This window comes from Limulus polyphemus, unplaced genomic scaffold, assembly GCF_000517525.1.
Source record: "Limulus polyphemus unplaced genomic scaffold, Limulus_polyphemus-2.1.2 Scaffold4690, whole genome shotgun sequence".
NCBI lineage: Eukaryota > Metazoa > Arthropoda > Merostomata > Xiphosura > Limulidae > Limulus > Limulus polyphemus.
The window spans coordinates 60,957-74,862 of NW_013670300.1; the positions used below are offsets into that span (position 1 = coordinate 60,957).

The window sequence follows — 13,906 nt, forward strand, 5'->3', positions numbered from 1 at the left end:
TTCTTCAATGCGAAATAGATATTATCTAATTCTGATACATAGGAAAATATTTCATAAGTTATGATAGTACAAAAAGTGTTAAATATTTTATTAGAATTTAAAATCACGATTTTCTCACGGAGCACCTATCAATCTCGGACTGAACATAGTTTGGGAAGCGCTGAGTTAGATAAACTTTCAGAATTTATCTTGTGATTTTTAGCCGCGGCATAGTGGCTCATGGAATGGTTTTTCAAGTACAAACTTTTAACTCTTAGCTCCTCATCTCTTTGCCGATTTGAGATTTAATTACAGTTTTGGGTTCAGGTGGTCAAACCCTTTTGATAGATGTATTTGACCACGCCCAAGGTCTCATAGATGAATTTATTCTAATCCTGCCTAAAAAATTTCAATTTGAAGGTAGGCTGGTGGAGGTCCTGAGGAGTAATAAAATCGACTTGTGGATACGCGCACCCCACACTTGGTATTGCTGGCGCACAAAAATATAGCTAATAAAAAGGAAAAAAAGGTCTTATAGATTAATTTACTCTAATCTTGCCAAAAATAATTTCAAGTGCCGCAGTTATTGAGGATTCCCTCTTGTTTCTTTTCTCATAAGTTTAGTCTTGGGATAAATGTCAATCACTAACGTACTCAAAGTGGAAAAACAAAAAAAATATTGCAAGGGGAGCAATGATTTGTGTTAAATAAAATCCAGAAACTTCATAAGTTATGTTGGAATCAAATGTAAAACCGTAAGATGGTATCTTCCTGTCAAATTGTTGGTTTCAGTGTACAAGGTTCACAAATGTTTCCAAAAGAAGAAGAAAAAAGATCCCGTGCATAACGCACCCACCTTTACAGTACAACAACAGTGTGCCTTGGTGTTTTCAACTTCGTAACTGTCAGTATGTAACATGATGAACAGTACTCACAAATTTTGTGTGCTCTATTATCAAGGGGTTGTCGAATTTTGAGTTATTTTAATCTTTCGTTATATAACTTTCGATATGATTTGTGAGATAAATACATGAATAAGCATATGTTAAATATTCCTAAAACATTTTTTTCGAAACGAATAGCCCCCCCCCCAATAGCACAGCGGTATGTCTGCAGACTTACAACGCCAGAAACCGGGTTTCGATACCCGTGGTGGGCAGAGCACAGATAGCCCATTGGGTAGCTTTGTGCATAATTCCAAACAATCGAAACGAGTAAATGTAATGAACATGAAACAACAACAAAAAATATTTACACGAGTTTTTCAGCTGATTTAAAACAATGCCTATATACGTACCGGTTATCTATATGTTAGGACATACATTGTGTTTTAAGCATGTCATTTCAGATTTACAGCCAATTGACATGGCATTGGTGAACTTTAATTACGGAAGAATACATTTGTTGGACTTGTATAGTGTACGTGACATGGTGATTTGGTTCTGAAGCTAGGTGTAATACTTTAATCTTACTATTAAGATGATATACTATATGTGTGTGTTAGTATCCACCACAAAGAGTTGGCTGGCTCTGTTACAGCAAAGTTTTATATGGTAACTGGAAACTGACCAGTGGTATACATGGGCTATTTTGGGTACTTTTTCGTTATACCCCCGCAAATAATTCAGCTTATATTTATAGCTAGGTTATAATATAAATCAGGATAAATACATTGTATTATTAACACTGCGTATACATCAAAGGCTAGTTATTGTCACTTCTAATAAAGTTCTATATAATTAAAAATAAACTTTATTACTTTAGTGTGAAGACAAACTAGTGATAAAAAAACCAATACAATTGGTTCTTAAACGTTAGGCTTAACAGTAACAGTTGCAGGGGTATAACGGAAAATACCCTATTTTGTTTTAGGAGAAGGGGAATAAAAAACATCCTGAAATAGAGCACATTTCTATTTTTTGTATAAACTTTTTGCTTTGCAAATTTAAAGACGCAAGTATTTATTTAGTACTTTCCATAAAGCAGGATATGTAATTAGCATCTAATGAGGCCATTACAGTTCTAACATTGTCCATTATAAACACTTTGCTTCCTTAACGGTACCCTCAGTATAGGATAACATTATTTGTGGTCTATACATTTTATTTAGTAATATTGTTATTAGTCTGTACAGATTAGGATTTTCAACAGTTAAAAGCACGATTCTTTTTGTACATTACAGCATTAACTTAAATTAAGTAATCATATTTTAATAAGAAAATAATGTCACAAAAATGGGTTTTTAAGCACAAGGTGGCATCGTGCTAAAGCTTATTAACAGAATATTATTAAGATGACAATCGGGTAGAGAACGTTCACAGCTGGTAGTGCAGGTTGGTTATGACGTCATGTAGCACAACAATAGAATATCGTACTTATAAAGTGAATCTCATTAAATAACTAGAACACAACAGGCCCGACCTTTTAATCTTCCCAGCTAAACCGATAGTAATGGTACATGCCACCAATTGGAATTTTACTTGCTTTTGTATATATATTTTTAATTGGCTTAGTCTTACATTCCATCATTGCGAAATATTCAAAGTTGTCACCCAAATTCCTTTATCGTCGACTGAAATTCTAAGTCCTTGATTGTTCATTGAACGGGTTTTATTACCCATTGTTTAATTAATATGTTTCATATTACGATGAGCCAACCACAAAATAATGAAACACGAGTGCTGGATTATCTAGCAGGAAATCTCTATCACGGTAACATGTACACATGGATGATATGTTGGAAATCCTTGTACAACCATAATTATACGTCGTAAGTTTCTACAGACTAATGAAGTTCAGAGTAAACAGAAATTCTTGTTGAAAGGGGATCCCGCTCAGGTTCACGCTGTTGACTTATCGCCTGTAGAAACTAGTTTCTCAATACAGTTTCGTATATCGAGTAATCTAGCCTCTTACTGATTTCACTGAAACTTGGCAGAAAATTTTCATACAGGTTCTGAACGCTTTTCCTTTTACTTGACTATGCGCAACTAGGACAAAACATTGGGGATTACACAGATTTTTACAACACAAATAATTATTGAACCTCGGCATAAAGCTTTTAAATTGTATCATAACGACATCGTTTTCTCGGTGGGACAGCGGTAAGTCTTCGGATTTACAACACTAAAATCAGGTGTCGATTCCCCTCGGTGGACACAGCACATAGCCCAATGTGGCTTTGCTATAAGAAAACACACACACACACACTCGAATGGAAATTTTATGTACACACAAAAAGAAGATTTCCCGGCTGTCTTTTTCTTAAGTCTTGTTTAAAAACTATTTAGAATTTGGGCAGAACTCGGAAGGCCCGAGTCCGAGCTTGTGTTATAAAAGTGACAATAAACCTTCCACCATTCTGTTATTTATTTCCACAAAGTAGTTTAATGAGAGATCCAGCTTGATAACAAAATTGTATCGACCTTGCCATCAACAACTAGAAATAGTTTTAAAACGTGTCATGCTTTGCCAGGCGAATATTTCACGGTTTCTATAATGTGTGTAAACATTTATTACAAAAATATCATGAAACTTTTTTTTTACAATTTTTATTCTGCAGTACATTCACAATTTTTTTTTCAGTTTTTTTTTTTGTATCCTACAAATAAAATGTGAGGAAATAGATTATAAACTTTATCAATATTACTATTCCAGAGCAATATTTCAGTCTCGTGGTTAAGCTAATTATTCACAGTTCTCTTTGCCGAATTCATTCTGGGTTTTGAAACAGTACCACCCTCGTAGGCCTAGAAACAAGAATATTTAATGAAAAATATAACAAAAGTTTAGTGACCCAAACTAACAGTGCCATATGGTTCCACGCAACGATTAAAAACAACATGTAGGTGTTCTAACAACAATCATTTACCGGAAAAAAAAAAATGATTGTAGCATAACATCCAAACCTTCCCGCCTCACGTGGTAAGCCGAGCACGTGATCTACTGTTGCTATATGATAGTAGTAGGAAGTGAGTTTCAATAAATTCAAAATTGAGCGAGGAACGTAGTTCAGGGAAGATTTATTTAATAAGAGGGCGACCCATTCATATAGCTTGACAAGAACAACTTATGACGGAAAAGAAACACGGTGTTCGCATGAACTAAATCCGTGTTTCATAACTATTTCGGAATTTAAAGGTTTCTGTTGTTACGATGGTTTGGTTTAATTACACGCGTCTCAACAGATTGGGCCTGAGAGACAAGTTTTACTTCTTACTAGCAGCAGAGTTACTCAACCTGACTTTAGGCGAGCCAGGTAAGTATAATCTAAATTTATATAGTGGATATAGTTATATAGAACGTCTGGACGTGACTAATGTGGGACTAGGAAATATTATTCTAGTCGCTATTCTCGTATGATTGATAAATACAGCGAAAGAAGAGAGAGAGAAAAAAAAGCGATTTACATGTACAGTATTATATGGTTTTAAAACATCCTATACCACATCCAAACTTTCTTGAAGTTGAATATACATTACAATTCTCGGGGCGCCTCGGTGAAATTCGTTTCCTTTGCACTAGTAGTTTATAAGGTATAATAATATTAAGATATATAATATAATAACAATAACTGTATAATAGTTATGGGGTTTTATTATTATAATATTGTATAACAAGTTATTTCGTGAAGTACTATATATGTATATTAAGACGTTATGACACAACTTTATCTTATTAGAATATCAAATATTTTGAGTAGCTTGAAACAGAATAGCGATAGTCATATTTCAAAGTTTAACTGACTTTTTTTTGTGATTTGGCTGAACATATATGTCTTTGCTTCCCGATAGCTTAGTGATGAGTTTGAGGGCTTATAACACTAAAATTGGAAGTTAGATATTCGTGGTGGGTGCAACGCAGACAATTTGTTGTGCCGTTTTGCGTATAAACAAATAATACATGACGTTATAACGTGAGAGCAAAATATCAAAATTTAAACCTAACTTTTCTGAAAACTCTTCCGAGTTTAGCACAAAACTTGTTTAGAAAAGTTTTGGTGAACTGTCAAGTGAAGGAATCTGGTATGCAGATTGAGAAATTTAAATTTTTTATTATCATAAATTATATTAATGTAAATACTTTTATTTCTAACTAAAACATGTAACTGTGTATGCATCCTTTACAGGATGTTGAATTAAATAATTTTGGTCACTGCACTATAGAAATGTTGCCCTCTCTATCTTCCATTAAGCTAGACATATCACGTGATATACAACTTATAAATATCAGCCATTTCTCCGTATTTTAACAAAAGTTTTAAATCTTTATAATAATAAAACATACAAGCACCGCTGAAAGTGTAAATATTTCGTGTTTTTTTTTCTCGAATAATCTAATACAAAATACAAGCTTTAATAAAACCATTATTAGTATGCGTAGATAATTGAAACTTTGTATGCCTATCAATTTGACTATGGGGTTTATGATATTATCAAAATTAATTTGTAATTTCTTTTTATTCATTACCAGTTGCTTGATAATTACAAAAATAGTTATGAACATAACAGTTTTCATGATAAGTGTGCAATATGGCTTCCATTGCCGAACCCAAATATTTTGGCACATTTCGTACGTTGTGTCTAATATGCAAATTTAATTTATTACCGAAGATGTAACATTGTTCGTATTTTTGATATTATAACTGCGTGTAATAAATAAATAGAAAAGTACACTGCACATTAATTGTGATATTATCAGAAATCTCATAGTCAAGTCGGCACGTAAACGATATATCAGTTATTTTATTTTAGTAATAATGGTTTTATTAAAGTTCAAAATATGAAAATTATTTTTGGAACACCCTAAAATAAATGATTAAGAAAATCCTTGTAACAATATTTGGGATGGGAAAGCGTTACAGTCATTGTACAACATAAATTAGTGAATGATATTTAGGAGTATTGTTATCTTGGGCCGGTTTTGATTGTCCTGAACACCGTTTTCTCGAATCTCATTGATATAAGTACTTTTTCTCGGTGGTTCAGGTGCAGATGTGAGTCCTGTTCAAGTACACCGACTGTATATTGGCCTGATGTACATGAAGGGGAAATTCAATATAATTTAACATTGGTTATTATCTGGCTATTCCTTTAATCAATTAATATTAATTGTGACTGAATAGTAATCTATGCCTGGTACAAATATAAGACGCTTGTAAGCTTACGTTTATTTATTTCGAATAAGTCAAACAGTTTGTTTGTTTGTTTGTAATTAAGCATAAAGCTACACAATGCGCTATCTGTGCTCTGCCCACCACGAGTATCGAAACCCGGATTCTAGCGTTGTAAGTCGGCAGACAAACCGCTGTGCCACTGGGGGACAAGTCAAACAGGCTCCTATCATTAGAAATATAATAAAGAAAATAACAATAAAGAAGGTTTTATATTATTTGTTTTCGAGTTTTGTGGATTACTTAAAGTGTTTCCCTGTTTTCATCTTTAAATGTTGCGATGTATTTTTCATTATAAACGATTTTTATATTGAGCAATCATTACTTAAACAGTTGAAAGTCAAATCTAACAGTACAGTATCAGATGGAAGGTTTGGCAAAAGAACCAACCACACGAAGTCAGCGATATTGTAGCATCTGAGATAACAATATTGCTTGCTGAAGTTTAGTACAAACACAAAAGACAAATTTTAAGCTGCATAATATCTGTCATACTTGGATCGAGTCATACAATGATGGTGATAAACCGTCTATCAAAGGCCTCCCAGTTGATGGAAAGTGCTAAGCATGAGTGATCTTCGGCTCACATTTTCTCGAGCCTCGCACTTTTATGTGGGTAATATCAGTCATGGTAGTACCCCAAAGAAACAGCACCCCAAAATGCACACATGATATACAAATAAAAGGACGTAATAATTTTGACGTGATAATCTGAAGTAGTTCAACATCCAATTCGCCAACGTTACAGTATCTCTTTCTGTGCGTGTGTATGTGTGTGTAAAGCAGAACTGTGCGTATCTAATTTCACTTTTTGACCGATCTCAACCTAATTTAGTATGCACACGTAGCCACCTCCCTTCAGGAAGTATCGTAGAGGAGCCGGTGTTAGGATCTGATCCCACTACGTTACTCCTCGAGGACCGTTTTATCCCTTTGTCTTTCCCGTGCCTTGAACGAGTACATCAGCTAGTATTCAATAACTCCGAAAAGGAATTCACTCTTGTTTATTTTATAAGCATTGAATTTTATGCATGATAAAACAATTCACAAGCTCGGTGAACGTTTTTTACGTAGAACCCATTATATTTCTAAAATGAAATGGTAACACTTAAAAAAAACCAAAAAAAAACGATTGTCATAGTTTACACGAATTGGTTACTCTTCAAATATGTGGAATAACAATCTTTATGTTTAGATTACACATAATAACACTGGTGGCCATAATTTGTAAAATTAATTTCCTATAAACTGTGTAGATTCGTAAGTAGTTTTAGACCTGAATAAAGCGCAGCATTGTTGGCTGTTGCAGTTGATTGTTTTACAAAAGCACATCCCCCGGTGGCTCAGCGTAAGTTTACGGTCTTACACCGGTAAAAGGGGCTCGATTTCCCGCTGTGGAAAGGATAGCTCTGCGCTAGAACTACCAAAAAAACACCCAACCGTGAAAGTGTTCATTTTTTGGACTGAAGTTGGTTGTTACAAATGTGTTTTCATAATATCATAATTTTGGAATATTCGGTTAGTCAGAACTCATAGGGATACATACCACTGATTCACTGTAGGATTTTGTTATGGATGTTGCTAAAAGAACAAGAACTAACCAAAGGTCTGTATTGATAAGCATTTACTTCGGTTGTTCATCCACAAAGAGTCACCAAATAGATGATCAGAAAAAAAAAGGATAAAATGAAACGTCTGTAAATTTTTAAAAATACACCCTTGTTCACTTTCTTGTAAATGAGTAACGATTGTGGTTTTATTAATCTAAAATAAGATTTTAAGGTTTCAGAAAAGATTGCGTTATCAGTAACGTAAAATACACAATATCGTGTATGTTAGCTGAATTAAAGAAAAAACAAGCCACGCTTTTACAACAAAATATTAGCAAAAAGGCTAGAAAATTATTTTCTACGCTTTCACATGTCTTCTTCACTCCCACAGAATTCTATGCCCCCCCCCCAGTGTTCGAATTCCCGTCCCACCAAATATGCTCGCCCTCTCAGCCGTGGGGGTTTTATTATGTTTCAGTCAATCCCACTATTCGTTGGTAAAGGAGTAGCCCCAGAGTTGGCGGTAGGTGGTGATGACTAGCTGCCTTCCCTCTAGTCTTACACTGCTAAATTAGGGACGGCTAGCGCAGATAGCTCTCGTGTAGCTTTGCACGAAATTCATAACAAACAAACAAGTACATAATCCAGCTCTGCCGTCGCTTCGTTCGGTAGAGTTGAGTATAAAAATTGGGGCTTTTCACATATGCTCTATACATATTAAGCTATATCGGTGCGGTGAGCATCTAAATCAAGGAAAACTTTGTCTGTTTGTGGACTCATCTCCTCTTAAACGAGTTGACCGATCCAGACCAATCTTGGCTTGCTAACTTATTAGTTCAAAAGCAAACCCAGTTCATATTAAACTTTCCATATATTTTAGAATAAAAATATTTTATGGAATAACCCGTACATCGTTACTCCAGTAGCTATTGTAAATAGTTGAGTTTGAAGAAAACTTACACCACAACAAAGTTTTCTAAGATTTAAATCTCAGTCCATTATGGGCTTTCTATTCAAAGCTCTTGTAATGCACTTTAAATGTGTTATCTTAAAAGTTTTGCCTGTTACTGTACTCCTCCGACTTTTTTATCTTGAAAACACGCACAAATTTGCTAAAAATGAGCAAAATTTCTGCGAAGATTTTTATTAGCGTTTCTCCGCTCGACTTATACCTTCTCAATTCCAATCCATTTCCTCTGCCTTACAAAAGTTTTCGTGGAAAATGAACGCTACTCCAAACCTTCGCAGAAATTTTGCTCATTTTTAGCCAGTTTGTGCGTGTTCTCCGCGTTTTCAAGATGAAAAAGACCGAGGAGTACAGTAACCTGCAAAACATTTAATGTAAAACATTTAAAGTGCATTACAGGAACTTCTGAAAGAAAGCTCATTATGGACTGAGAGTTATCTTTTACTTGTAGACTTTCACCGGATCTGTCGGGCTTTCACCAAGGGCAGAGCTGAGTATGCAATTTGCCACTCAAACAATTAGTCAAATTTAACATCTACTTAATTGATATTATAAAGTAATATTTTTTATTTACGTTTTTATAGATTTATCATTAAACTAAATTTGTGAAATAAATTTGCTTTTTAGTCAAAACGTGAAGCAGGAAAAAAATAAAGCCACTTTTTTTTAGCCTATTGTCACTGACGTAGGCCTGATATTGTACTTACTGGTGTAGGAAACTGGAAACTTAGATCTTTTGTTATAGGATGTGGTCAGGCTTATACAATGACGAGTTTGATTAGATAAATATTCAGACACATAGCAGTGCACTACAGATAGGCAATTCTGGTATATCATACGTGCAAAATTAATTAAAAATGAACAAAATCAGAAGTTACAAATAAATATAATTACCAATAGTTATTTTGAACGAATACATAGAAGGGCGGTGCCAGTCATTTCCCGTCGAGGGGCTTTGGTGGGCTAACAAATCGAGGGGCTGTACACCACATCTTGAGGGCACACATGCTGTAGTATCTAGGAAGTGAACCAGCTTTAACAGTAAGCACTTTTTGTTTGGTGCGGGGGCTATAGGGGAGGGTAGGACATATTTTGGGGTAGTGAAGGCCCACATAATATCCTTAAAAAGTACATTATATTTACATACACGGTTCACTGCTTCATTCTAAAGAAACGTGAAGCACGGGAGAAATGGACCTATCCTTTCACCTTGCAGCACGTGGGTTAATAACGTTGGTGTAACACCTTTAAGAGCAGGATACATATATTTTTATTTTGTTTTTAAAGCAGAGTTCCTTGACTTCATATGTCACGCCCAAACAATTTATAACCAATCATTGACATATATGAGAACATTTATGTATAACCGACAGCGTATTCAGTAACCATAAGAGTTTAACTTTCTATTCGTGATGTTACCTTTAAAAGTTATCCATCTCGTCACTAACTGAATATTTTGTTCATTTCCTGAACATTAGCTAAATGAATAAATAGAGTACACTAAGGTTAGTGTAAAAATAATTGCTTCTCAAAGAACATGTCACTGAAACTATAAATCACTCTTATCTTGTTGTCAGCAGCTTTTATGCTCATTTAATTGTTGCTATTATTCTGTGTGCTTGAAGTTCATGTATAACCCAATCCTGACAAAGTAGGAAGCTTTGTAAAAGCCATGAAAGTCCATTTGTAACAATGAAACCAGTCTCTGAGTTACCATCTTGAAAGGACACTTGCAATAAAAATATGTAGAATGCGTAATTGCTGTGTGGTGGTTAGTTTGTGGGGGCGTAGGTAATTCGTATGTTTAAAACGATTCTTTAAACGTTATAAATACAGAAGTTTTAATAAGGATACACTACTTACTTTGTCATAGTACATCACAATACCAACAAGAACAAAATTTTCAGGAAATGATAATTGTGATGTTTTGTCAAGGCCTCGAATGAAAGAAAATCACCTGAAATAATGTATTCCATACACACGCGCGTATTTCACATCTGCAATTTATTATTTTTTTTTTGGCTTTTGATTTTATGTCAATGGTATATACATTTTGCACTAGGAAATACACGACATTCTTGAGGATCAAAAAACCACAACGATGAGTACAAGCATATTATCTGTGGGGTTAGAGATTAATTAAACCATTGTCGTTTATAAACAATATTAGAAAAGCACGCCTTAATTTTTTATAGTGATAAGAATTTATTGTCATTTCTTTTACGATGATAATTGAGGCTACATATATATAGTTGTATAGTCCTGTGAAGTTTCACGTGCAGAAGAAATGCCAACCTTTTCTCACTTAATTCCCTACTAAAAATGTGTTACTTTCTTATACGATGGGGGGTTGTAATCATGTCTGTAGCATGGAATAGTTTATATAAAAAGTTTTTATTATTAGCATATACTGCTGCTTTACAATAACATACCTCGAGCAATGATTTTCTGAATTTCTAATTAGTTAGTATACATGGAGGAGGCATGAATAAGGGTGATCGTGGCAACTCCTCAGTGGTACATTTAGCGTTACTTCATGATGTGCAAGGCGTCTAATAAGGTACAAGAAGTGTTCTATGGAGTTTAAGTCAGGGTTTCATCTGACCAATCAATTACTGTATTATATTTCGTTCAAGGTAGTCCATCCTGTTGTCTGCCCCCCCCCCCCCCGTGGCACAGCTCTATGTCTGCGGACTTAACTTACAACGCTAGAAACCGGGTTTCGATACCCGTGGTGGGAAGAGCACAGATAGCCCATTGTGTAGCTTTGTGCTTAACTTCAAACAAAGAAACGAACAAGCAAACTGTAGTTTGATAGCACACCCACAACTTTCCCACTGTGGATAGGAATGGGTCCATCAAAATGACCTTCCATGCTCTAATCCAGACTATGTAGTGTAAATACCTGTAATACGATAACATGTCAACAACTTCCCCGCTGTGTATCTGAATGGATACATTAAAATGAGCAATCATTTGTTTTTGTTTAACTGGTTTCAAACATTTGTGTAATTATGATAGTCCGTATTTCCACACACAAACAAACAACCTCTGGCTGTTGCCGGAAATTAACATTGTTACTCAGTTATACATAATTTAAGTGATCACAAAAACAGCAAATGATCGCACGCGTACGCAGGGAGGGATTCAATCGAACCCCCCTATGCCTGTGACGTAAAAAACAAATTATTATATAGTTATAGCGCATTTAACGTTTCGGATGTTTGTGGATTTTACGTGAACAGCCATGCAACTGTTTAAGCTATATTTCATGCAAAAGTGCTTCCAGATTTAATCTCATAGCACCTATATTTACTAATTTTCTGGGGGTCATGCCCCCAATCCCCCGTGGCATTAGCATGTTTTGTATGCTGATTGTGCTTCGGATAATATGTGTTGCCATTTGATCTCACAAACATTCTGCGTACTGGCCCAATGATCCAATCTGGCAATATGTATTATAAGTCCGCTGCCCACCCTGGAAAGACAATACCTAAATTTTTCCCAGGGTGGGCAGCGGACTTATAATACATATTCAGGGTGGGCAGCGGACTTATAATACATATTTCGTGGTTGGCACAGAATAGATAGTCGTTGTGTAGCTTTGAGCTCAACTACAAACAAACAAACAATTAATGTGATCATTCTCAATGTTGTTTTCTAACGAAGAATAATAAAGTATTAATTATTACCGTACACAATGTCAGCAAAGTGTCATTTATTGATCTGTAGTTTGTGTGGCATTATATCAAAATAAGACTGATCATTTTTAACAAATGTTTCTTTATCGATCCTTTACGAATTTCTAATAAGAAGAATGTAACAGCATCGTAGTTGAAATAACTAATAGTTTCATTATTATATTACTAGTTCAGAATATATCTGTAGTTAGATATATTTGGGTAATTTTTCTAAACTTTCGTTATTATGACATTCTTGTTAAGCGGATGATGAAAAGTCGTAACGTGCTAATCCCTTAAAGGTTATATATGGAATGGCTATATCATAAAAACGTATGTCTGTGTCTGCTCCCCAGGGGGAGAGCAAGACCAATTCGGGGGGTCACAGAGATACTTTATACAAATTGGTATGAGTTGGGGGATCTCACCCTTGAATATGTTTTTTTTTTTGGAATAGATAGTGACATAGATAACCCATGGATTGCTAGCCGGCCTATAAGTTTCTTCTATGACCTTATTGGCTGCTGGGGTGATTTCCAAGCACGCTCCACAAGACAAGGACAAGAATAATTACATTATACCATACTTTCAAGTCACAAAAAAAGGTCCAAGTGTGGCCTCCCATGGGTATAATACACTATACTTTTATGAATAAAGATTTTTATGGTCATTCGAGGCTGTAATTGCACAATTATCTTCAAGAAAAGTAAAAATTTAAATTCACGCTTTATTTTTTTTCAAAAAATCACCCATTCTGCTCATAAACCTGTAAAGTCTTGGCTTCCACTACTGCCGACAGCAACTTATTCCTTGAACAAACGGCCTGTCAGACAAATAGAAATAAAACTTAACTAGAACATAGCCTGTCTTTTGCAAACCTTAAACTTGAGTTCTCTCGTCATGTTGTTTATAGACAGCACAAAGAAATCAGGGGCCTTTATCTTCCCAATTCTCCTGATTAATGTTTTCATCCAATAAGATTACCTCGTACCCCTTTTCTTTCTCAAGAGAAAATGTGTTAAAGAGATCATAACCTAATCCTATGAAATAATCCTTCCATCTTCAGAATTATCTTAGTAACCCTCGCCTTAAGCTTTTTTCAACAGATTGATATCCCTTCTGAGATAAGGAAACCCAAACTGTACATACTACTATATTCCAAGTTAGGCTTAACTAATCATTTATTCAAAGAGATAATTACATCTCTTGACTTGTAACAATTATGTCTTTAAAAACACCTTAAAGTACTAGCAACAGAGCACTGTTTTTGTAGCTTTATTGACTTATCCACTCCAATGCAAATATCCTCTTCTTTAATCACGCTATTGAGTGGGTTGTCGACTATAATAAAGGCGTGATACAAATTATGATAATCCAAATATATTGCACACACAAATATTTGCCTTCACACATCTGATTGGGTAATAGAAGAGTCTATCTTTGTGAAGAGCACTGGTCAGAAGATGATTGCTTTTCAAAAAAAAAAAGTGATGAAATAAAATATATATATTTATAAATTCTGCTGATAATAATACTACTGGAATATTAATATACATAT

General features: G+C 34.7%; 1 protein-coding gene across 2 annotated transcripts in view; it reads left to right on the forward strand.

Moving 5' to 3' along the window:
- The first annotated feature begins 3,898 nt into the window (after window positions 1-3,898).
- LOC106471546 (transferrin-like) overlaps window positions 3,899-13,906 on the forward strand; it is a 15,799-nt gene continuing 5,791 nt past the window's right edge. Inside the window, exon 1 of one of the 2 annotated variants that reach the window (XM_013932149.2) lies at window positions 3,899-4,237. In XM_013932149.2, coding sequence (XP_013787603.2) covers window positions 4,135-4,237 — 103 coding nt within the window. In that variant the 5' untranslated portion in view covers window positions 3,899-4,134. The remainder of the gene's footprint in view (window positions 4,238-13,906) is intronic. The other variant, XM_022400161.1, reaches the window with a different exon arrangement.